The sequence below is a fragment of the Opisthocomus hoazin genome, chromosome 23, assembly GCF_030867145.1.
Source record: "Opisthocomus hoazin isolate bOpiHoa1 chromosome 23, bOpiHoa1.hap1, whole genome shotgun sequence".
NCBI lineage: Eukaryota > Metazoa > Chordata > Aves > Opisthocomiformes > Opisthocomidae > Opisthocomus > Opisthocomus hoazin.
In genome coordinates, this window is record NC_134436.1 from 8,350,680 (window position 1) to 8,376,772 (window position 26,093).

The following is a 26,093-nucleotide window of genomic DNA, read 5'->3' on the forward strand; positions in this document are numbered from 1 at the left end:
CAAGAAAACAATAGCAGAGTTGAAAGAAGCTTCCAAGAAACCATTTCTGCTTTTGAGGGGAAAGAGACAACACGGAAAGGACGAAGCAGAAGCAGAGGGGATGTACTGCGGGGTAGGGGGAGCCTGACAGATACGCTGTGACAAGCACCCTGTAAGAAAGCTCTTCGCCCGACACAGCCTGAACGAAGCACTTGCTAGCATGAACACAGAGTGACACAGAGGTGCGGGGCACGATGCGGGACTGCTCCAGCCCTCCAAATGCCAATGAGTTGATTTAATGGCCGGGTACGCGTGAAGAGGGGCAGTGAAGCACACGGTCACCGCATGCACGCTTCCACAGGCTCACACCACGGAAATGCACACAGCTGTCAACGTGTGTTTACAGCACGCGTTATCACACCGCGTGCTTTGTAATACACAGACATCTCCTCCACACATTTGCCAAGTGTCTTAATTTCTCAGGTAACCAAACAACATGCACGCTGTATTTGAAGCATTGTTTAAAACGAGCAGGGCTAACACTGAAATAACAAAATAACGTCAGTAGCTTTCCAAGGCCCTTGCGGTCTCTTTTTTTTTTTGTACTGGGGCACCTTCAAGAGCCAAACATGGAGACACAAATGGAAATTACTCACTCCAGTACAACTATAACAGCTATTCCAGGAGTATTTCCTAGCCACGCGTGGGTATGCTGGATGCCACCCTGCTACAGCAGTGAGAGAGGTGGGGCACAACAAACTGTTCTCAGGACCGGATCAGGATTCTAAGACATGAGCACATTTCTAAGGCCCTTCACAGCATTTCAAAAAGCTTTCAAACACCAGGCTTTTCTCCTTTGATTGCTAACGACCCTGTCTCTGTGGAAAACAACTGTAAGCATATGCAATTGGTAGGGTGCCCAAATCTCACACAAACTAAGCAGGAAGAAAACTGTAGAATGTCATGACCGTGCTCAGGAACAGCAGGGAATGCAACGAAGTCATTGATTTTAGACAACATATGTGCTACTAGTTGCATAAACTAAAGATGTCCTCCTTTATGAATCTTTTTCCCTACAACAGCTCTCCCAAACTCTCAGAAAAACTTAGTGAACACATACTGCCAATCCACAGGTATCTTTTAGATTTCTGTTTAACCAGTGCTAATCATGTGTCTCCCACCTTTAGTTGTTAAAATTTACAGTCGACATTTAAGAAAAGGCTTTGGTCAAAGAATTGTATATGCAAGAAAGATGCTATGTACTGGAAGTAAGGCTCAGCCAAGCCAGAGTACACACTACATGCTATCGGTGAAGACAATCAGTCTTCTGTCGCAGACCACTTAAACATTATCATCAAGCCCTGATTATAATTCATATGCTTTTATGGAAAATAAATATTTTCTGCCATTTCTGCCACAAAACCAGTTGTAATTATGTAAGCTTATCAACAACGGAGCAATACTTCCACTTGATCTTATTTAACTAGAAGATCTAAGAAAAAAAATGCATATTGATCTGTTTGAATCTAGCTTGGACCCATGCTAACTAGCAGGCGCTGTAGATCCATACATCACAAACACACACTGTGGTTATTTGTAAACGTAGGGAAAATGATACCTTTAGCACAGTCTGCTCCATGAAATCCTGGAAAACAGTGGCAGACGCCCGACACACACTCGCCGTTCCCATGGCAGTTACGTGGGCAGTCTTGCACTGAATCTGAAATGCAAGCACCACGGGCACATCAGTTGATTCCTATTCAGGCTACAAATTCTTTGCTTAGTTTTTCTTCAGTTTATTTTGCCTTCATATTTAGAAGAACAATCCCTAATAATATTAACACCATAAAGTTGAGGTGAAGCAGAAAGGTACAAAGTTTTACGGCAGCACGAGTTAAGTGTAAAGATCCAGTGATATACTGAAGTCACATATTAAAGTCTCTGAGCACCATTAGACCTCCAAGTCTTCTGACAGTGTTCAAGTCCTCTGTTCCAGCAGGTAGACAGGACTGCCTCTTAAGACCTCTATAGCTATGTCTGAATCCATATTATGTAGCAAATATAGTGCTTCATCAGGAAAATTGACAACCTCCCTTTTGCAATGAAACTTTGATCTTGCACAACCGCTCTTCCATGGGAAACTGAGCATCCCAAGGAGTGTACCTTCTTTTCCTTCTCCAGACATTTACGGCCTCCTTAATTAAGCCAACAGAAATATCTGCTGAACATGAGAAAGAGGAGCTCTTTTGCTCCGGCAAATATTCTATATCCTAAAAAAAATTAACAAAAAAGGTGCAAGTAGCCATGCAAGAGGATGAAGAAGAGGGCTGTAAAAACAGAGGACAAGGTTTAACACCAGGGTTTAAGTGACTGACTGAAGTGGTGATGACTTCAACAATCTGTGAAGAGTAAGCACACCAGCCTGATGACAACAGTTCAGCTCTACCAAAATACTTATTTTCCACAATTTCTTGCGGAAATCTTATTATTTGGACAATATACACACTACTTTGCATAATTACAACCTAAAAATAAAATTCCAATATTGAAATGAATTCTTAAAATCACTTTCACTTGAAAGCTGTTGGATTTCAGTGGAACATATTTTCAACACTGAATTACTGGAACAAAAATCTAACCGGAATGTTGTTACTCTTCACTGTTGCTCCCCGTTGTTGTGGGATGTGCAGCTGTACAACACTGCAAGTGAGTTTTGGATTTGGAACTGCAGAACTATACAGAGTAGTTTTACGTCAAATTAAACTGAAAAGAGGAAAAAGATTCAAGTGCAACTTTAAACCTAAACTCACTGTTGCAGGACACTAAATAAAAAACCTCTAAAACAAATTCTCAGAGAGATGTCATTAGCTTGGCCTCATGAAATGATTCATATAAACAACGAAAAGAAAAATTGAAATGTTAACGCTCAAAGATATCAATTTGTCTCATGAAGCAGCTTGTCTATAGATTTGTTCATTATTTTGCTTCATGGCACACAAAAGCATTTTCTATGTATTCAAAATCATGGTAAATTTAGTATTGTCTGGGACTTCACATCATTTCTGTTATTCTTTCTCCTCTTCCACATCAGAGAAACTTTCAGCTGTCTCAGACCCTTTGATTATGAAACGCCTGATACTAGGTGCCTGTAGAGGAGCCTCTGAACTGGATAAAACACTATACTTTTCTCTGCATTTCAGTCCAATTACTATTATTGCACTATCAAGTAGTCTACCTGACTATTAGACCTTTGATGCTCTTCAAAGCTGTAGCCTAGACCAGGCAACTCTTTCAAGGACAGTCTATCATACGTATAACAAGATACAAGCACAAATGTTCTTGTTGCTTTTGGAGAAGCAGAAAAAGCCTTCTGTGGGCAAATGTGCAAACATATATATGAACATACGTAACAGCTAGTAACTCTTCCAAAACCACATATAAGCTACAGAAGAAAAATAATTTTTTCATCTTAATTGAGATTAACATAAACAATTATATTCTTATTTAATGACACAGTATTGGCTATCCTCCTACACCCTTCAGGACTTAAGCCAACAAACTGAATTTTACGCTAATGTAAAAGGAAAAAAATTAAGCTTCACCTCATTAATCAGGCAAGACTGGAAAAGACCTCCAACAATTTTTCATGAAGCTTAAAAACTCATTTGGATTTTTTGCAGTTTCTCTTTCCCTAAACTAACAGGAATTACAGATTTATACAATGCTGTGCCATCTAACGCTTCACCAGCCAGGACAGAACAGCACACAGACTATCTCAAAATTTTTCACACCACCATGGCAAGATATTCAGTAAAGTTCATTACGTGCTTCAAAGTTCAACAAATCTTCTAACAAAGCTTGGAGAAATTAGACTCCATTTGATTTTCAACTAAATGTAACCCTATTCTTCCTACAAAACTGCAGGCTTCTCAGATCATAGGCTAGATGCTCTTCTGCTCTTGATTCCACCATGTTGAGGAGATGACCCGTGATTAGGTGAGCAGTAAGCTGTAAGACAGCATATGGCTGGTTAACTGACTCAATTCATCTCTGGAGTGACTGCAAACAATAACCTCCTTCCCCGGTGGCAGTTTCACGTGCTGTCTTTCTACTAAGATTAAACAGCTCTCCAGTTGGATACTATTCCACCTGGATGTAAAGAAGCCTCTCCAGGGAAGCAAACAAGAAGAATAAAACTGACAGAGATAAGGGAGAGGAATATTAACTGGGGAACGCTTCAATCCAGAGTGAACTTATCCGAGTCTTGTTTTCCAGAATTTCAGTCAAGATCTATGGGAATGCTACAAACCTTAAAAGAGAAATCAGCAAATTAAAGTCAGCACCCCATTACGGACTTTTTGACAGAGTAGTGTCAAGGAAAAAATGCACAACATAACACAAGGATAAACAGGCCAAATACTGAAGACTGCAAGAAAAGTATGACGACTTTAAGTAAGCGAAGGTATAAACAGAGAGGAAAAATGCTCAGCTCGTGGAGATACCTACCCAAAATAACTGTACTGAAAGAGACCACTTCTTTGTCCTTGCCGTCATTGTAAAAAGCCAGGTGCCACAAACCCACGTCCAAGTACTGAACAAAGACAGCTTCGTTCTGAACAAGGGTCTGAATACTCCGACGTTCCCGTGGGGACTCCACCACACTCCATTTCTCTTTCCCATCCAAGCGTTCCATGAAATCATACTGCAGAGTAAAAAAAGAAGGAAAAAAAAAAGAAAAAAAAAAAAAGGAACACAAACAAACAAAACCCCAGACAGACAGACCTGAATACAGAATGGTATTTCAGCTCAAAATCTGACACTGTATTTTCTCTTCTACCTTGTCCTAAAATGCTATTTCTGGAAGATACGTGAATGTGAAGCTAATATTTACTAGCTGACCACGAAACACACAGAGATTCTGTGACTCTTATCCTTTCTTAAACAGTCGCATAGAATTATGCATCTTTGCTCTGCAAAGGTGATCAAAAAATGTACAAATGGTATTTCTTGACAGGCTGGGTTCTGAGCAAGAAGATGAAATCGGTGGTGCGACCCATCACATTTTAGGTTCCTACACAGCTTTCAAAGCTGGAAACCTTCAAGTTATGAGACACACACCCGTTCCTAAGCAATCGCCCACAGTGAATCGTCGCTGCAAGAGGAACAGAAGTCTCAGCTGTAGCTCCAGACATATCATTGAATGGAAGCCCTCAGAACACAAAAACAAACACCAACAGCACAAACATGACCTACTATCGAACGTTAGGTAACTCAGCACCCCACAAAACCACGGAGTACAAGTTTTACACCACAGAGTAAGAGTTGCTTACCTGAGTTCGTACGTGGAACCATCAGTGGCAAGGAGGATACAAAAACCAGAGGGAGCATGGAAAGGAATAACACAAATCAAGTGGCTGAATGAATTGAACTTATATTAAGGAAAACTGAGAATTTCTGGCTGGACGGTTTCCAAGTAAGGTAGAAGATCACATTAATCTTTGGAAAAGGGATCAAACAGAGCAAGTGATTATTTAGAGTGTAAGAGGGATGGCATCATTAATGGCACGAAACTAAAAAAAGAAAGAAATAAATTTAAGATGAATGTCAGATAAGCTCCCCATCTATTAAGCTCAGTAATAGCTTCCCGATGGAGATGCCACTGCATCACACAATTAAACGGGACTGGAAGAAATATTGGTTAATCTACAACAAGGAAAAACTCTGCATAACAAAGCAGCTGGACTAGCTGTCCTAACAGGCTTTTCTTCTGTCTTTAATGATTCTGGAGCTCTCAAGCTGATGCTATGCTCAACTTGCTAGCTCTCATCATCCCTATCTAAGGGAAGCCCTTACGAAACAACAAAACCAATACATCTAATCTTTTGATAGTTGTATAACAAGTCCCCTATGAAAACAAACCTTGTTTTAGACACATTTATCTATGTAGGAGCAGATAGAGACAGATACGACACGTCTAAAGAAAGATGTATGCGTTCAATAAAATACAGAGAGAGTCTGTGCTTGCTTGCCAGTAGTTTCATTGCATTTCCCTCCGTTATCTCTAACACATACGGTCTGTGCCTGCGACAGCTCCGAGAAAACACACAGCTTCACTTGCTTCCAGTTTAAACAGAAACCTGAAATCTCGCATCCTAAGCAGACCAAACATCCAGAGAGGACAGACTGAACACCACTCCTTAGCAGCGAGCTCTAGCAAATAATACGCAATATACAATCAAATAATGAAGATTCTGCCTTCCAGGAGAAGAGACAGGCAGTTGGACTGATTGAACGCTTTAGTGCCCCGCTACACATTTATCTAAAACCGGGGTATAAAAGCTGACCTTTCTATTTGCAATTTTGTAACAGTTCTGTATGAGGAATGGAAGCCAGAGTCCTTGATACAGTTAGCCTTACAACAAAGGGAGAAGTGTGGAAGTACTATTACCTTCCTGTTAAACGTGGAACTGCGACACCAAACCGCAGCCACAGAGGAAATCTGTCACGGCGCTGACGCAGTCAGTGCGTAATCCTCTTTTCTATGCATTTAATCGTGGGAAAGAGTAGGAGAAGTGGAATAAGAAGTTTCAGCAAAGTGTTAGTATCGGATTGCTATCCACTCGAGCCTTTTTTCTCACAGGATTCGTGCAGGAGAAGGTAAATCAGGTAAATTGGTACATTCAAGCCAATGCACGCCAGAGGTTTAGAGAATTCTGGCACATCAGTAACTTTCAGAGTGTCGGAGGTGCCAAACACACAGATATCTATCTCTTAAATCGGTGACATTTAGAAATATTGCTAAAACTCATCGTCCAAGAGTCAGAGGTTAAGGACAGACTCATCACCTCCTCGGGAAATGTTATTACTTGGGCAACATCTTTGGGAAAGCAACCTTGCTCTTCAGAACAACCGTTCACAAAGGGTCAGCCAAGGAAGCAGCAATAAAAGCTGACATTTCTCACCGGCAACACGCTGTTCGGCTCTGCTTGTGCTGGCAGGTTCCTCTGCCTCCCCTCTGTTTGATGCTGATTCCACCTCCTCCAGCAGAGCAGGCTCAGCGGTTGGCAAGATCGAAGGGGCAGAGTATTCAGGCTGAAACTGCTGGAAGTAGGTTTAGCCGCAGAATCTCTTTTCACCGTGATGGGGTGTGACCGAGCGAGAGCAGGTCCTTTGGCGTCACTCTCCGTAAGGCTACAGTTTCAACTTCGGTACAGCTAAGATTGGACTTGCTCCCCTTTAATCAAACTGTGAAGATCTATTTCATGCTCAGGCAAAAGCAGAATGACTAAACCTGAATAAGTCTCTGAACGGTGAAGTACCAGCGCAAACTGATACAGAACATAACAATATATTTTTATCCCTTTTTGGATTTCTCAGGACCGAGGAAAAAAGAAGGAAGATAATGTATCTGCTGGTGGTTCCCCAGGTGCACAAATCTTAATGTGTCAGCAAGCACTAGGTATACGCACCCCAAAATTTAACATCCCTGGCTGAAGGGTCACCGACACGGTGCTGTGAATTCATAACCAGGGTAGATTTCTTCACGTGGTTGGCTCAACCATCATTTTTCTTCTTGTGGCCCTGTTGATTTTCTGATTTACCACACTTATGTGATTAATTACCTCTGTATAATGTTGTGCTGAAGATACCACACTTGCTTTAAAGCTACTTGTTGACAAATATGCATAGACTAGAAGACCCAACAGGGAAAGAACGAAAGTACTTCCATGATCATTAGGAAGCAATTGTGGAATTTTTAATCGAACACCCACAACTGCTAAGGAAGAGACAACTAAATCACACGGATTAGGGAATGGATCTGTCAACCCAAACTAAATCTCTGAAGTAATGTGGAAGTTTCACTGACTTTCTGCTTTTTTAACGATCCTTTATTTTTCATGGTTTCATACGGAAAGTCATAGAAAAACAGCAAAACCTGCCCAGAAACCAAATGCACCAAAAATCCCAAATGATTACATCTTCCGTGTTCATTTTTGCAGGGGGGGGGCACTTACTATGATTAAAGCGCCCTATAAGCAAGCGACTTGCCAGCCTAATTCTCTGAACAAATTCCAAATTCACATCCTCCATGAGTTTGTTTATTTTTACTACACAGCACACCAACACCCTACTGCATACTTTTATTTACAAACCTAAATCTCACACTAAGCTTTCTCTGGGCAGTTTCTTTTTATAATTTCTCCACTCAGTGCTTTCTACCCTCCTACGACGCATTTTATTCATAGGCTAAGAAGGACTTTCTTTTGCCACTAACCCTGGGAAGTCAGCAAAATGGTTCTGGAACCTGATGTGTATGGTAGCAACCACACCGCAGAATGCCGCCCGTCCAGCCCGGAGCCCCCGAGCCCGGCCGCAGACAGGCAGCCAGCTAGCTGTGAAAGCAGAGAGAGCTCGCAGGGGGCGAGACTGAAAGCGCAGAGAGCCTGCAGAATGTCCGTGTTTTTCTTCCTTCTGCAACTATTTGCATGCCTCCATGAAATCCCTAACGGTGTTTGAAATTAGGGAATGAAAAGAAAGATTGCTCAGAGCTCTTGCCTTGATACTGGATGCGTATTCAAATGGAGGGTGCGGGAAGGAAAAAACACGCTTGGCGCTGTGGCTAGCATTCATTTTTATGCCAATGCCCTGCAAGACCCAAGCAGCCAAGAAAGCATGTGTCAGGGAAACTTGTTTGCAAACTGCTTTGCTACTAGTTCTTCACAAAATCCAGTTGGTAATTATTCATTAACATACACCCATGAACCACCTGATGCCCAGAGTGACGGCCAGCCACCTTGTTTCCACACCGGAACGCGACACAGCACAGTCCCCGCACCGCAGCACGGCGCTCGGTGCCGGCAGCACAGCTGCCACCGGATAACTTCCGGGCGGTCAAAGCACCCAAACGTGTTGGAGCGCTGGCGAAAAAACAAGGTAACACTGAAACTCCCCAGCAATTCCAGATGTTTCAAATAAAGCCAATTCCTGTTCTAAATGAAACAAGTTTTCATTCGGACACAAAAAAATTGGAAGTATGAAACACTCTGCTGGAAATGAAAACTGTACACCTCCACGCACTGTCCTCTCCAGATGTTCCAGCGACGCTTCTGCAAGGTTACTTCATGCGCCATTTGGAGTGTTCTACCAACGTGTAGTAAATTCATAATTGCTGTAATCTCTGTAGAGCCACTTCATGCATTATTTGACATTTACACTTCATTTTCTGTACATTATCAATTTTATTAATATGTCTTCCACGAATTTCCTATTGATCATTCAAGCCTGTGCATTTTGTCATTTCTCTGTAGTCCTACACAGGTCGGAAGAATTTTGCTCGGAAGCAACACATTCCTCTTTTTTGTCTGCTTGCCACTCAAAACCGCATTTTTACCTCTCCTCCTGAGCTCCATTCCCTACGCGCACGGCTCACAAGGCTGCTTCCAGACAAGTTTACAGCTACATCAGTTTGACTGACTAAACCAGGCATTTGGAATATTTGCTAAACAGTAATAGTGAGAAGGTTAAATCCCAGCAGGGCTCTCAGACAGGAACTGCATCTTGTTGTCTCAGGTTAATCATGTACCTAATTTGCTGATTATTGACTTGCTCCCACATAGGATTTTACTTGGCTTGACATATCAGCACTGATCAGTGATGAACTGTCAAGTGTAGCTGTTCACTGCTTTACAGCTCACGTCCCTAACCTGCAGAAACAAGGATTTTAAATTTCAATTCTAAAATATCGTCTGGTGGCAATTTCAGACTATTTTCATGAATACAAAACCATTCTGCTCCATTCTGTCAGAACAAGGCTTCTTTTCACTAACCCAGGTCTGTAACAGCTTGCCTTTTTTTTTTTTTCTAAAATTATTTCTCTCGGTAGCAGCTTGGCTGAGTTTTGATTGCTGGGCAAAAATGCCAAACGATCTTCTGCTGTACCACCCTGTTGACAAGCACCAGGACCCTGCATCAATATGGGAAAGTAATTCTGCAGATTATACTAGCGCATTTCAGTAATTTCAGTTATGGAAGAGGGTTGGAATTGCTTCCTCTAAAGACTGGAAAACAAGTTCTCTGAGGAGGAATCCAGCTCAGTAGGAAACACAGTGGATATTTCTCATTATTTAATTTAACAGAAAGGTCACAAAATTTACATCCTATCCACTCAAGGTGGAGTGAAAGAAGGAAGAGAAACTTTGCCTGACCATAGCCTTCTCAGATGAGAGCATCATAAAGAAACCCAGAACAAATACATTTGATCACAGTGCAATAGAAAATTCAGCTTGAATTAAAAAAAAAAAAAAAAAATTGTACTACCAGTTCATCCAACTGGATTTCTTGTCAAAGATAGAGGCACACTTCCATCATGTCCTAGGCTAGGAAATTATAATTAACTCGGATTTATAGCAAACTTTGATGATTGCTTAGGAGCTTTGGTTGCCCTAAGCCATTTTCACTTCATGATTTATACTTTTGTTTGTTTTCCTCAACTAAATTGCTTTTTTTTTCCCACGGTGGAATGATAGGGGAAGTGAGTACCAAAATTCTGAATTAAATGAGACATACTCAATGAATTATGCCATTACCTCATCGCAATAGTTAAAGATCCACAGACATAATTTCACCCTCAAGACAACATATCGAAGCATGACAGCCAAAATCAAAACATTCTTAACGAAAGGCTCCCACCCCGCAACATATTCTCTGTGGACATCTTCTGTGGTGCATGGACCTCTGGCAATGGCTGAACATTAGTCAACAGCCCTCTACAATTTCCCCAATTTGTCTAGTCTTTGTATGGAACTTCAGGATGCTGTATGCTAACCTCCAGCTACGTGGAAAACAGACCACTTGCTGTCCCCTTCTTGGGCTGTGGACTGCTGATCCTTATTTCTTACCCGTTGGATACACCCATTCAATAATGCACACAACATTTTACATCACCATCCTACAGGAAGTCAATGGAGTTTGGACAGTCAAAGCTCCTTGTTTATGAATTGTTAAAAGTAGAGGTCAAACTCACGTAGACCTCTTAAATCCTTTCCTCCCAACTCTGTTTAAAGATTTTGGCTCTCAGTTCAGACAACAGGCCATAATAAACCCCAAGGAACAAGAGGTAATGCAGAATAGCTCGATCAAATTGCCTCACATTGGGAAGCAGATCCAAAATTCAGTTCATGTAAGTGCAGTTCTCCCCAGAAAATTAATTGGTTGACTGTTTGCACCATGAGTCTGTGCATGCACATGGACACGGTTCACTTGGGACTGACGTCTCCTTGCAGGCGATATGAACATCCTTTCCCTATATGGCAATACGGAGCAATGCAATTATGTTAAAGCCTCCGGGCTTTCAGCTTAGCTCATGCGCTTCAACCATTTATGTAATTGCAGTCTGCTTTGCCAAATGAAAAAAAGGGTCACAGGAGTTCTTCGCAAACCAGGGCAAGGCATCCAGAAACGTTACCTGGGGCTGCCCCAAAAGGGATCATGGAGTTCTACATTTGCTTTTTGGAAATCATACACTAAATAAAGCATTTTAAATTTAAACGATAACTTCTGAATGAAGAGTCGATTTTCAGCAGGAAGGATATGTGTGAAGGAAGAGGTCCTTTCCGAAAGCTGGTTGCTATGTCTGCTTCCCTTGCTCTATAAAGAACAGAGACTCTTTCCTTTTCGTATGTGTAACTGCAAATGTATTATTTCTCATCACAGTTCTAATCTAAGTAAATGGGAATCCTTCGATTCACATTCATGAGTTTTCAATGTAATAAAAAAAAAATCTCTCTTTAACAGAAAACGGTTGTATCTTCTCACGTCAAAGAAATTAAAATACCTACTGCACCACCTAAAAGAAAAACATACGTAAGTTTGGTCTCACTAACTTTAGAACGATCTTTCCCTGCAGCGCTCAGCTCTGTACTACAGGGTCACTGTAAAAATGCGGTGTTACTCAGTTTCCATCTCCGAGGCTGGTCAGAAATCAAGAATTGGATTTCCCAACTGCAAGACTTGCCCAGTGTCTGAGCCAGATATTATACCTAAACACCGTCCTTGAGGGAAACGCAGTAAAATCCAAGCTCTCAAACACACGGACCCTGCATTATGCTCTCTAATATGGCTGGGCAGCAGTGGTGCCAAAGTCTGCCGCATACCCCAGCAGTGCCATCCCAACAGCCTGCGGAGATTAAAACTTCTATGAAGACAGAAAATTATATGCTAACACATCTACCTGTGCACGGATTCCAACTGCATACAGTACTTTGATAGTGTGAGTTTGACCATCATCACTCATCATTTCTGACTGGTGTATAACTGGATAGGTTTGTCTCAGGTGGTGCCAAGATTTTGTCTGAGATTTAAAACCTTGAATGCCAAATGGCAAGTTATTTTAAAAGCCTGAATGGCAAGTACATCATCACTGATTATTTCTTTTATCAATGTACTCTTGAGGTATTGTAATAACCTAGAAATCTTACTATCAGGGTGTTCAGGCAAATCTCACAAATTAAGTAACTCCCAGGACACTGCACACAATCCTGAAACTTGAGCTCAATTAGCTCCAACATGTATCTACCACAGACGCTCTAAACTTTTGCATTTTGACATTTAAAGCCAACAAACACATTGATAAAGTACCTGGGCATGTGATGGTGGGAGTCCTCTTCTTATGTAAACACCAAAAAGAGCATCCTTCCCTAAGGATATGTTGAACTTCAGGAACTGCGGCTGGCTGATATGGATCTGGGATCGCCAGAAAACTCCGGGCGGCACTTCCTGGGTGACCTTGCGGCCAACTTCTGTTTCTCCGCTATCTATGCTGCTGTTCCTAGCAACCCATGGTCCTACAAAATAAAAGCAAACGTAAATCAAACGAGATAACTGCTTTTAATAAAGGTGTTTTTACTTATTTACGATGAACATTTGTGGCAATGCCATTTTTTAAATCATACTCTAACTTTGCTTTCTTGTTCTGATGCAATCTGCCCTGCTGTTTCAATCAGTATGTAAGAATTTGGCCCCTGTATTTGAAGCAAGAAGGCTGTGAACCTTTTTCTGTGGAGTATCTGCAATCTTCTAATCCCTCCAACCCTTTAATTCTGCAATTGGTCTTTACTGATCAAATACAGTAACAGTAGAGAGTCGATTAAGCACATACGAATCTCCCTGTGCTCTTTTCAGTTGCATCTTGTATGCAACCAGGGTATTAAAAAAATAATCAGAAAGGTGAACTGAAGGGGTAACTTCACTCCAAATGAACTGATTTTAAATTGCTTTATGCAGCAAAGTAGTCCAGCAAACTCCAGGTAACAGACAAGAGAGCTGACAGAAGAAATGAAATGCCCAGGAAGGGATTTGGAGGGCAGCTTCCGTACTCTAACACCCACCTTCTCCTTCTTGAAAGTAAGTTAGTACAGCTCCATGAACTGCCTTCCAAGTTGTCTCTGCTTGAAGCAGGGACCATCTAACAGGTCCTTCTGCCTTGCGCTGTGGTTAGCCAGGATCCATCACTTATAGAATCATTAAGGCTGGAAAAGACCCCAAGGATCATCAAGTCCAACCGTCAACCCAGCACCACCGTGCCTGCTAAGCCATGTCCCGAATTGCAGTATCTACACATTTTTTGAACTTGACGGTTCTTCAGCACGCAGTAGTGACGACAAGATACAAGACCTTTCTGTCCGAGTGCTCTGGCTTCCAGCCCATGAAATAGCCAACGTTTAACACATGGTGCAAAGCCCTTCCGTTCTCAGCTGAACAGGATGGTTCTGAGGCTACACATATGTTAAACACGGAGTGCGACGCGTGAAGAGCTAGTGGTGCTTTCAAGCTACAGTATGTAAAAATGTTTGATTGTGTGTTCCACGGTCCCAAACAACACGGGAATAAATTCATTTTCAAATTATTACAGCAGACACTATAAAGACCAGAAAACCACAGGAAATATCTGTTAACAATCACAGAAATTTAAAAGTATCATTAATAACACTATTAACACACACAGGATGATAGTGATACCTCTGTAGAACCTGACAGTATCTGACAAAAGGTCAATGTTAACGTCATGTTTTTGTCATGGCGTAATGCTATTTTCAATAAATGGCAAGTTACTCTCAAAATACATTCCAGCACTGTACGACTGTAACAGGATGGCACAGAATGACATATAATTCCAGCAGGTAAGTACATAACAGCTTTTCTGTCTTGACTATCTTTAATTGAGAGAGCTGCAATAGCACGGTTTCAATTATAGATTCCAAATTATCTACGTTCGCAGCAGTTACACTTGCAGATAATGAAACAGATATTATGTTGGCAGTGTTTTGAAATGGTAAAAGAGCGCTCTGAATACCAACTGCTATACAGTTTTTGGCAACTTGCTTGGTTTTTTCATTTTCTATGTTAATAGATCTACAACAACATCACAGCACTAAGCAGAAAAGAAAGCAGAAGCAGCTGCAAAGACAGGCTGCAAAGCAAGGGGAAATGGCTGAGAACGTCAAGCAACACCCCTTTAGAGCTGCCCAAGAACACAGCTATCGACCAGATTCAAACACGTAATGTTTCATAAAAGTGACATGATTTCAATTCTAATGGATTACTGCAACAGAGGATATCTCAAAGTTCCCACCTCAGTGAAGCCAGGCACCATCTTGCTAGAATTTGAATTAGTCCTTATCCACACGGATAGAAAAACCAGGTCCAGAGCACATAAAATCACCCACTGAATGCTATGCTGCAATCAGGGGCAGAGCTGGGAAGTCAGCGTTAAGACTGAGAGCTCCATCGTCTCCTTTGAGCACAACACTACACTCACTTCACAATTCCAAGTTCTGGCAATAAACTATGATTTTTTTTTTTCAACATTCTTAAAAAGTGTGCTGTAAATTACTCCTCCGGCAGCAGACTGCGCGTACCTAAACGAACACCAACTGTACCTAATCTGTGAACAGACTCCGTGACACACTCTGAAGAACCTCGTTCGGCAGGATCAGGATATCCATAGTCAAAGGGAAACAGTCAAAGAAAAAGCTATGTCCAGGAAGTATTACAGTGGGCATTATTATTATCGCATTAAAAGCTGAAAAAGTAATAAAGGTGGGAAGATTAATAGACCATTGCCTCTTCCAGTACTCTCTGTCCACAGACTCCTTACACTCGATGAACTATCTGCCTTCTATATTTTTCCAGTGTGGTTAATTTCATGCCTACCACCGAGCTGCTCCAGTCCAGGGAAGCCAGCGCAAATCTCCGACGTGAAGAACACCGAAGTCAGCAGGCGTAACCTATTTCTGAAATCCACACGTAGAGAGGGTGGGAATCTGGAGCTAGGGTCTGTCTGAATTCAATAGCCTCCCCCCATGCTGGAATCTGCTTCTCGTCTAGTTTCTTTTTAAGCATTACTTTATCTTTATACTTTTTAATACAGTAAAGATATAATACTTTATACTTTTAAATACAGTTCCAGAATTCAGTGGAGCAGTGGTCATGCATATTCAGAGATATGGCTTCTATTAGCAGCACAAATCTCATATTCCAATTAGTTACAAAAATAAGCAGCTTCTAGCCACTTGCCTAATGCCATAAACATACATATAACACATATATAAACATGTCTATATCAGGGCTATGCCGTACTGAAACAACTACTAATACACACAGATAGTCTATGCCACGGAAGAAGTTTTAGCAAAACGAACCCTTGCCAGAGCACTGTAAGAAGTGACGCGGTGTTACAACGCCCTCGTGCATACATCTGCCTCACAAATTGCCAAGTCACATGTTTCTCATCTACATCAAATAGAAATTACACTGAACATTGCTTCAGCCGCTGAACCTCACTTTTATCCAGCACAGCAAGCTTACTGAGCTCGCAAGTGGGAGGAGCACCATCATCTTTGCTGGAGATTATGGTTTCATTGGCTATCAAAGCAGCTCCACACCACCACCACCAAGGACTTCCGCAAACTACACTGCTTCCAAGACTGCCGAGTACACATTTCCTAGAATTATAACTTTGAAAATAAATTCAAATTCTCAAGGAGGAAGAATTTTAGTGTTTCTGGCTGAATTTAGCCTTAAGCCTCCTTTGGTTTTCCAAAACTCTGTTCTGCATTTCTACCTGGGAAAGGGCATTTTTCAGGAGTTAAGAATCCTCAGTTACATCAATTAGGCTAAAAAGAGAATATTCCAGTCATCCGGAGGCCCAGAGTTACATTCACACTACTTCAGCATGCAGCTCACAGGTAAACAAATATATTGGATGTTAAACTTTACCGACAAACACTTTCTAGAAAAAGACCATTCGTTTAGATTTCTCATGAAAGTTTTGAAGCTATAGGCTTAAAAATTGCTGAAAACTGAAGACAATTGAATTTGTAATTCTGAATCAGCCTAGAGACAAGACTCGGCTTCCTAATACCGAAATGCTTCAGTTCAGATTGGCATTATCTTTGGAAGCACCTTCCCACAGGTGCTCTTTTTTTGTTCTACAACATAAATGAGCTGGTTTCCAGTTGTCCAAACCACTCCTTCTGGAATATTTCAGTGCCTCAGGAAAATGCACCTAGGAAGAGAACCGTGACAGCTGTAGGGGCTCAACACAGCAGAGGATTTTAAGAGCAGGTTACGTGAGCAACTATCACACGTGATCAATGACAGACTTCACCTACAACCAAGAGCGGAACGGCTAGATGACCCCTTCTTGTCCAGCCTGTACTTCTGTGGGACGGCACGTCTCTGCTCTACAGCCAGCCTGTGCCACGTCTGGGAGAAGCAGCTGCTGCCTCACCTCTGGCATGCTGAAAGGGATCCTTCGCTTTGCTTTTAAGAATTAAATACATGACAGCCTGTTTTTATGGCTCTACTTTACTACACTGAAATAACACAATTTAGCAATGCTTCAAGTTGTACTAAAATATAAGTTTTATATTTTCAAGTTTAACTAACAACTTAAAAAGTTTTAAGTCCAGCAAGCAATCAGAGCTCTGAAGATTACACGTTATTGAACCATACTCTCATCGATTCCTGCTGAGTTCCCTTCTCGGTATCAGACATAAAACTGGTGAGAGCACCTTGGTTCTACTCCTTGCTTTGACACAGCCAGTGCACCTGAGCTGGTCACGATCTCGACATTCCCAGATGACTACTTTTAAAACAGAAATATTAACAATGACCTATTAGAAATTCTCCCCTTGAAGATGAGTAATGCAGAGCAGTCACATAAAAATACCCGAGGAGTTGCCTCAGCGCTGGCCTCCTCCTCCTCCTTCCTCTCCAAGTCAGAAACACAGAAATGAAATGGAGAGTAGATACGGCTACCGAACCTCTTTTCTTAGTCAACAGGCCTAAGTTTCTTTTCTTAAACCTGAGGAGCAAAACATCAGCCTAGCTTTCCATTTGCAATGCCTTTTTCTACACTAATGGCTTCACTTATAAACTCTGTCTCTAGAGACTCTTAAAGCAAACTTTTTTTTTATAGCTCCCTGCCGTCGTCACCTCCTAATGCAGAGAATGCATCTTGCCACCTGACTGACTCCCCTCCAGCTATTTTTAGAAGCCTTCCCGTTTTGATGGACCACTGATCACATTCAAAGAACATCAACTGCGTTTAAGTGAAGTTACGGATGTGACAACCTGACAATTCTGGGAAGAAAGACTAACCCAAACAACTCGCACTGTTGCGAACAAATAAATCCCAACCTCATTATCTCTGCTGTGGGTGACTGTTTTAGAGTTTCTTCTGTTCATCTCATAAACCCACGGATACTTGATTTTTTTTCTGTGATTTCCTCTTTGTAAACGTCTACAGAAGAGAGTTTTAAAAGCATACTTCTTCATCTTACCCAGGGGAGCTATTTCAATCACTCAGTCAAACATATATTTATCAACTAAATAACACATATTCATTTAAACTGCTGTGTTATTTACCCAGTTAAATTACTATTTTGGCATATACATTTGTAAATTCCGTTTTCGCGCTGAAGTGTGTTTGCCTTGGAAGCTATCAAACAGGCAACACACGACAACAGCCACGCCAACCCCCCCCGCTACCTTGTCAGCGGGCTGCATCTCGGAGCCGGAGGTCAGCTCCAAGGTGGCGGCTGACAGCACGTGCCCAGTCACCTTTAACTGGTGGCAAGCAGTGCCAGCTCGGGAGGCAGATCTACACCGAAACCAGCTATACTTGAGTATTTATTACAGGCTCCTCTCCCATACTGTAGTTAAAATTCAAAAGTAAAAATGAAATCTGGCTACCAGCAGTGTCACGCTACAGACATCACATTTAAATAGCAATTAACTCCAGTGCTTTGACTGCGTGCCTCTACAACGGTGATGACTGTAAATTGCGTCTTGATAACGCTCTTGAAAAATATCTCGCAGAGTAACCATTCCAACTGATCCATAATGAACTACCAAGATAATTTTGACAATTCCAAATTAAATACAGGGAATAAATATCATCAGTGTCGGTTCAAGAGAATTCTCTTTCCCTTCTCTTCCTGTAACTCTGCATTTCTTATAAACCACTGCTGCAGACATAGCTCTCCTTATCTTTTTATCTAACTTATTTTTCTGTTATTGTTTGTGATATGGTTAGGGATTTTCACAGATGATCTGGAATTCCAAAGAAATTTATGGTACAGCTGTGTAAAGGAAACCGTTCAATACAAAAATACACTCCACTGACTTTTTGCCAAAAAAGAACGTGTGGGAATTACTATGGTTTTCAATGATAGCTTGATTTTTTCCTCAGGTAAATTTACTACTTACATGACAAGACATTTCCTATTGTTTCAGAAAGGCAAACAAAAAGAGTAGAAAATGTCTTTTCTATACAAATTTCTTCAGTGGAAAAATCCATGCTATGCACTTTTACCACACTGATTACTTCCTGTATGAACTTCTGCTTCAAAATACCCACTACTAATACCTACTTGTCCTAGGACCCAAGCGAAAACAGACTCTTTCTGACACGTGTACAATAGCTTGACTGCTGCTGCAGACCAAACTCCCACGGCTACAGCGAAGTGCAAAGCCAGGAAATGCGAGTTTGTCTGGAGAAGCTGCTATGACACAGCTGGAACTCCAGCCACGCTGCAGATGCCGAGGTACTAACGAGCTCTGTTTGGTGAAGTGAGGAGGAAGGAAGCTTCTGAGTCCATGTGACCTTTCAGGAGTCCACTAAAACAATTCCTGAAACAAAATTAAAATCTCTGGTTTTCTGGTCAGTACCCCGTATTTCTCTTGTGGCGAAAGGAAAGAAATTCTGCAAAGAGAGCGTCTGCTTAAGACCATGGCTCTGGCTCGGCTGCCATCAAACAATCTGGCCCTGCAGGTGGAATTAAGAAACTTGCCTTAATATCCTGATACACCTAAAAATGTAGGCACATCTTCACATTCATGTGGGCGTGGCTTCACAAGATTCATTGTTTTCCGAATCAAAAGCAAATTATAACTGAAATAAAATTAAGATCTGCTAGTTCACTGCGTTTCGCAAAGAACAAATACATACTAGCATCAATTTCTACATCAACATAACAATAATCTCTGATGGTCTATAACACACTTCATCGGCTAATTTTAAACACAGCGACTCCTACTATCACCATCAACACGATCAGAAAACTAAAACTCTTCTCCTGCTCTGTTGAACTTGGTCACATACTTTGCTTTTGATGAGATGGCCCTGAAGCCTGGTATATTTTCAGAAGACCACATCCGCAAGCCTTCATCACGTCCATATTAATACTTCTGCTTGCTAACGTGTTAATTAAGCTTTACATTACATTAGCCACATAACTACTTACTAAGATTAATCCACCTGGAAAATGATGGCATGTCTTGATTAAACTGGAGGAAGGTAACGGAAGTGACATTTAAAATACATTGATTGTTACTGTGTTTTGATCCTCTGTTTCAAAGCGTCTGAAAGCAAACAGCGGAAACCAAAAGATTCCTGTTGCATACTTTGTTAATGAGCTATGAGTTTTTCACCTTTTTATCTTTTGTAAAATGATGAAGAGTTGGCTCCATTTGCTCCCCTTCGCCCGCCGGGTGAGGTTTCAGCAGGAACACAGCTGGGGGTAGCACCAGTGTTGCAGGCAGCCAAGTCAGGGCCTGTTCAGTTTGCCTCCGAACCCCAGCTCGCCAACGCGGAACGGTGGCCAATCTTCCTATTCAACATTTCTGTTATTCCTCTAATGCTGCCTGTCTGCTGCATTGCTAATAAAATGTCTTAACTATTAGTAAATAATCATTTCTGTGTGCGAACGAAAACGGGACGCGGAGCTGTAGCACCTGGCAGAGGTCTCAACATCATTTGGAGAGAGCTGAGGACAACCTATACAGCTCCGCAATGACTGCTGAGCTTAGTTTTCCGTATCTATTCCAGGCAAATTTCTGCTAGGTTAGCAGCAATCTGTTTTTCCCCTGTCTCATCTCAAGCAAGTAAGATGGTATCAAATTGAACAGCAAATTTCACCTTCTTCATTTCATTCGTGCCCTGATATTTACAAAGCTGAATTTGGTAAGTGGAAACAAGCTGATTTTGATAACTGGAAACAAGTATTTTTCCATGACACTTCAATACTTTACCACTTAATTAACTGCAACTATCTTTTCGAAATCCACACAGATTTGTGGTAGACTTCGTGAGCTATCTCATAAACCGAGCATGAACCCGGATCAAGCTGGTTGGTCCAAAGCAACACAAACGCCGGATTATGTGGGTATCGGAACCGGATTATGCGAGTATCGGAACACAAATTCAAATCTACTATCTCCAATTAGCCAGTATATTTATGGTAACTGCAGTGATCTTTCAGGTCCACAATCCTTCTCCATAATTATCTTTGGTGTCTTTTAAAATGTGGGTTTCTAGGATCAGAGACCGCAATCTCTTACTGTGATTTTCAGTTTTATAGAACCTTACTATAGCAAATAATCAAGATACAAATTACTAAATTAATTCGAATTAGTAGAAAATCTGCTACATTTGTGAGCATATCAAAGACAGTATGTCACAGACAAAAAACTCTACACCAAAGCGTTCTTTACTTAGATTTGCAGCTGGAGTTAGTTTGGACATTTCCACAGAAATGGTAGTTTATCTCAGGTGTCCTCTGAAATGATTGAAGTTGGCTTTTACAGTATACTCTGTCCATTGGAAACGAAACCGCACATAGATAGTCCCATATTTTATGGAAATGTGAGTCTACCGTACTACATAATCTATGACAAAATATATTCTGCATTTACAATCAACAGAATCTAGGCACAGAAAAGTCCCATAAGGTCACCTAATTCACTTCTTGGTGAAGAAGCAATTATACCCAAACATATTTCTCACCCCCCCGCTTTTTCACATAATTTAGATCTATTACACAAAAATCCTAACACTATCCTTACGCAAATGTAACAGACAAATGGGCTTCACTCAGAAAGATTTTTTTTTTTCATGTCATTACTACCTATCTCATCCCTGCAGCAATTCCACAATTCCATGGCAGCACCATTTTGTTGGGTTTTATGGACTATGAAGGGATACTACCTTATAATTTTTATTAAGGAAGGAATATTTCTTTACTTTTGTCTCTCACTCTAAATCCCTAGTTCAGCACAATTCCCAGAGCCTGAAGGCAAAACTAAAACGCTCTCTCGTGCTTTGTTTACAGTCAGGGCATGGTGGACTTCGCTTGCCGTTTTCACAGCAGTGCTGAGGGTTTTTCTACCCATCAGACTCGCCTACTCCTTTCCGACATCCCCAGCATCACCGAGATGTAGTGCGTAATTACAAAAAACCTGTACCTGTGTTATCTTAACAGTGAATTTTGTTTTCGTTCAGATAGGAAAATGCAGTAATAATTTACGTTCCTCTTAAATTGCAGTTTTATTATGTCATACCAGAATTTAGTCTCTTAATAAGAAACAAGCAGATCAAATTGAAATATCTGGGTTGGTTTTTTTTTTTTTTTTAGCTTTCAAATTGCTCTACTTTAAAATGCCTTGCTTGCTGAGTAGGCACAGCTTGCGCTTAAGTGGCCGCTCTCGGTCTGGGGGTTAAAGGTTTCTTTGGGAGACCCGTGTTTTGAAAAGAATGGCTTCATCCTGAGTTGTGTCAATTAGGAAAAGGTCACTCTCCACAGCCAGAGCCCGGAGCCCTGAAATGGCTGTTGTGTTAAAAGCTGTCAGGGGCTTTCCTAAAAACTGCTGGGATAGCAATATTGACTTGGACATGAGAAAAGGAAAGGTGAAGTCGAAAAAATTTTCACCCTTCCCCGCTATAAGAATTTGTCTCTTAGATTTTCCTGGTGTTCATCCAAACCTGTCATTCACACCATTCCACTGTGGAAGATTACTTGCCTAAAGATTGTTCTCCCCCCTTCCCCCAGATTATCAACATTTCAGCAACCTTCTACAAAATGTCAGAAGAACAAGTAAACTTTTCCAAGGCGCTCTGAGGAAAGCTAACTGCAGCAATTTAAGACATAACCAGCAGTTCTGCCTCCTTGTCTCTGCTGCAGGAGGTCACCACTCGCCAAAACAGCCGGCATCTCAGCCTCTTCAAACGTGCAGCGCTAATTAGAGTGGGGCTGGGATAAACTGCCAGAACTGGCACTGAAGTGCCCCAGGCAGACGAGCACTTTCCAATCCAACAGTCCTCCTGCCCTATATTTGCACAGAGATGGCAATGAAAAGCTGCAGGGGAGGGAATTTGGAAATGTGTTCAACGCTGCAGTTGTCTGCTAAGTGACCGTAATTGCAGACCTGAGCTTTTCAGGTTCCTGCCTAAAACCATAGGGTCTCTCACCTGTGCGCAATCTGGAAGAAGTTCAGCAGCGATACAAACATTCTGCCCAGTACTTAGGGATGTGCCGGTCGTCCAGTTTGACCTACAGTCAGTCAGAGATGAAAGCCAAGCGACCAAACAGCTGTCTGAAAATCTAGGGTTTGCCACCACTAGGATGTAGGTTTTCATGCAAAGGAGGAAGCCAAAATTAGTCCCACCAGTGAAAACATGAAGAAGCTGAGGTGCAGCAGCATCATTTACTGAAAACAGAAGCAAATCCATGAAATGATCGGGGACCCCAAAGAACAACTCAGCTACTGGACTAGTGTGTCTAGAGAAGGGCAACGAGGCTGGTGAAGGGTCTGGAGAACAAGTCTGATGAGCGGCTGAGAGAACTGGGGCTGTTCAGTCTGGAGAAGAGGAGGCTGAGGGGGGGACCTTATCACTCTCTACAGCTACATGAAAGGAGGTTGTAGTGAGGTGGGTGTTGGTCTCCCAAGTAACTAGTGATAGGATGAGAGGAAATGGCCTCAAGTTGTGTCAGGGGAGGTTTAGATTGGATAGAAGGAAAAATTTCTTTACTGAAAGAGTGGTCAGGCCTTGGAACAGGCTGCTCAGGGAAGCAGTGGAGTCACCGTCCCTGGAGGTTTTCAAAAATGTGTGGATATGGCACTTCTGGACATAGTTTAGCAGGCATGGGGGTGTTGGGTTGATGGTTGGACTTCGTGACCTTAGAGGTCTTTTCTAACCTTAATAATTCTATGATTCTGCGCTTCCTCCTCCAGCTCTATTTTAGCTGATTTTTCCCCAATACATCCAATCAAGTACCCTCTGCTATAGCATCTCTTTCTAACACTTGCTTCGGCAATCAGGAATTTTAACAGGAGACAGAGGTCCTGAGAGCAAGACGATGCTCAGCTCTGAACAAAACTCTTCCATTCACCACCAACAAGTGCTCTTACTTCTCTCCTGTTTGTCACCACATCCCACCTTCACCGTACACCAAGATCTGTGAGGTGCTTTGAGTAACTGAAACGTTCTGTTCTGTCCTCTTACCACAATTTTCGGAATCATCAGGGAAAGCCTTAATGTGATGTAGCAGAGAAAACCCCTGAACCTCACCAGAAAAAGTTCAGTTTAAACGATTAAAATCCTTTTCATTACATGTGATTTCTCTGTATTTTTAGTATGTACTTTCTCAGTTTGAGAAAGTATTTCTGTTTCTAGATTTCCCCTCATTCTTCTCTTTGCCCCATGTCTGTCCTCCTCCACCAGAGCACGGTTTTTCTTTAGGAGAAAAATCATCCACTTATTGCCAACACTGCTCATACTAATAGTACAGGACAGACTATTTACTGCGGGTCAAATTCTGCTGTCTTTGATGTTTGCTATTGGAATTCTGTCTGAAAACAAAGAAAAAAAAAGAAAAAACGGGGATTCAGTCCTGGCTGGAAGCCAAAGTTCTTGACTTCTCTCAAGCAGTACAATGTCCTTCTACTAGGTCAAGCTTTTTCTCTTTCTTCGAGATCTCTAAGCTACACACGGCAACAGGACACACAGCCAGCAAAATGCACATTTGCGGACTGAGCACTTCTTCGGTAGTGTCTGAGGGAGAACATCTTCATTAGAGGTGAGGTTCTAGAAGCTACATGATTTTGCACGCTAATGCGTCGACAGACAGAGCAAGAACAGCACACAGAAGACACCGGCGACGCAGAACCCGGCGCTGAGCAGAGCTTTCGCAGACTCACCTCTGCTCGCCGGCGGCCCCGCGGCCCCGTCCTCGGCGGGCGGCAAGCCCGGGCGCAGGCCGTTGCTGAAGGCATGTCCTCCGGCCGGCCGCAGCTGCCAGTCCAGCCCCAGGAGGTGCATGGCTGCGGAGACACAACGACAGTCAGCGGGGAGGGAGCCTGCGCCCGGCGTCCGTCACGCGTCTTGGGGAAAGCGCGGTACCGCACCTCGTCTCGGGAAAACGTTAACACGTTAAAAAACCAGCAACGACAAAAACCAAAAATCCAAAAGGAAGCCTTGGGGACTCTCATAAATCTTATTTTTGTGCTGTTATCAGATCTTCTAAATCACTGAGACACAACAGGAGAATTGCTGGCAATCCGGCGTACCGAAAGGGAGAGGGAAGCGTTTTCTTCAGACCCTGGCATCGCGTGCTGCCTTTCCGATTCACACCTTCCCGGGCGTACGTTCTTGGAAACAAAGCACTACTGCGAATGCTAGCTCCAAGCTGAAATTATACGTGATAATTTATACGTTGATTATAAAATTAGCTTTAGCCCTATGTATACTAATGACACTGTGATGCAATTATTTTATGTTTATGACAACTTATTTAAATCAACACATTTAACAGCCTGTCTTCATTTTGCAGATTAGACTTGCCTGACGAACCCGGGTCCGTGCCAGTCCTTCGACCTCACAACTTTCTGCCATCCCGTGCGCGGGCCACGCAGCAGAGCACCGCGCGCAGTCCGGCCGGGAGGGTTTGCCCGCTGGTGGATTTATGTGCATCGTCACCTTGCATGAACAGAAGCTCCCTGAATTCATCTCCGAGCTTTCAGCATGTGGTCCCTATGGCATCCTCCCAGTGCAGAGGAGTGATGGGAAGAGCCCACAGAGCTGGTTTTTATTCACTTTCTTTGTGCCCACCGCCTGTTTACATAGGATGCACGTAAACCTCCACACCACAGCGAACAGCATTTTCAGTCACATACTGAAACGGGGTTGGAGGGGATTCACAGTCAGTTCAGGGGCAGAAAATAGATATGATTATGAGCACCCTTACAACTGTTCACTTCTGCCGCGTCAGATCCATGCAAGCTTAGCGGGTATTTTGCGTCCAGTCACAAGAAATTGTAAAAGGGCTGGGGTGGTCACCAACGGACCGTCAGGTCTGTGGCCACACAGCTAAACGTGAGACAGTGTTCAGGGGTCAAACGTTAGAGATTAGGCAAAAGAGCTGTCACAGGAACTGCAGTTTATAGCGCTTGAGACACCACTCAGATAGTCTCCGAACACAGGGAATCCATTTAGATGTGACCATTTCACCAAGAAAAACAAAACAACGCAGCCCAGACCCCCGGAATCCATCTCTCCCAGCTCCTGGAAACCCCTCAGCACACGATCCACGCAGAGTTTAACCTCCACACTTCTGACAAAAGTAGCTGAGAAGCAAGGCAGCTTTCATAACGTCACAACCCCTAGAGATACCTACAGACCAAGCAGATGTCTGGGAATAGTAACTACAATCAGGAGACGTTCTGTGTGAAGAGGGCAGTTGCCAGATTTTGCATTCATGCTGAATTTTCAGATT

At 42.3% G+C, this 26,093-nt stretch overlaps 1 protein-coding gene across 16 annotated transcripts in view; it reads right to left on the reverse strand.

Annotated features, from left to right (window-relative positions):
• Positions 1-26,093, reverse strand: part of TENM2 (teneurin transmembrane protein 2) — a 1,253,534-nt gene that overhangs the window by 109,316 nt on the left and 1,118,125 nt on the right. For all 16 annotated transcript variants that reach the window (XM_075442184.1, XM_075442183.1, XM_075442198.1 and 13 more), the window contains 4 exons: positions 24,520-24,642; positions 12,616-12,821; positions 4,486-4,681; positions 1,598-1,699 (listed from right to left, as the gene is read on the reverse strand). In XM_075442184.1, the coding sequence (XP_075298299.1) occupies positions 1,598-1,699; positions 4,486-4,681; positions 12,616-12,821; positions 24,520-24,642 (627 nt within the window). The remainder of the gene's footprint in view (positions 1-1,597; positions 1,700-4,485; positions 4,682-12,615; positions 12,822-24,519; positions 24,643-26,093) is intronic.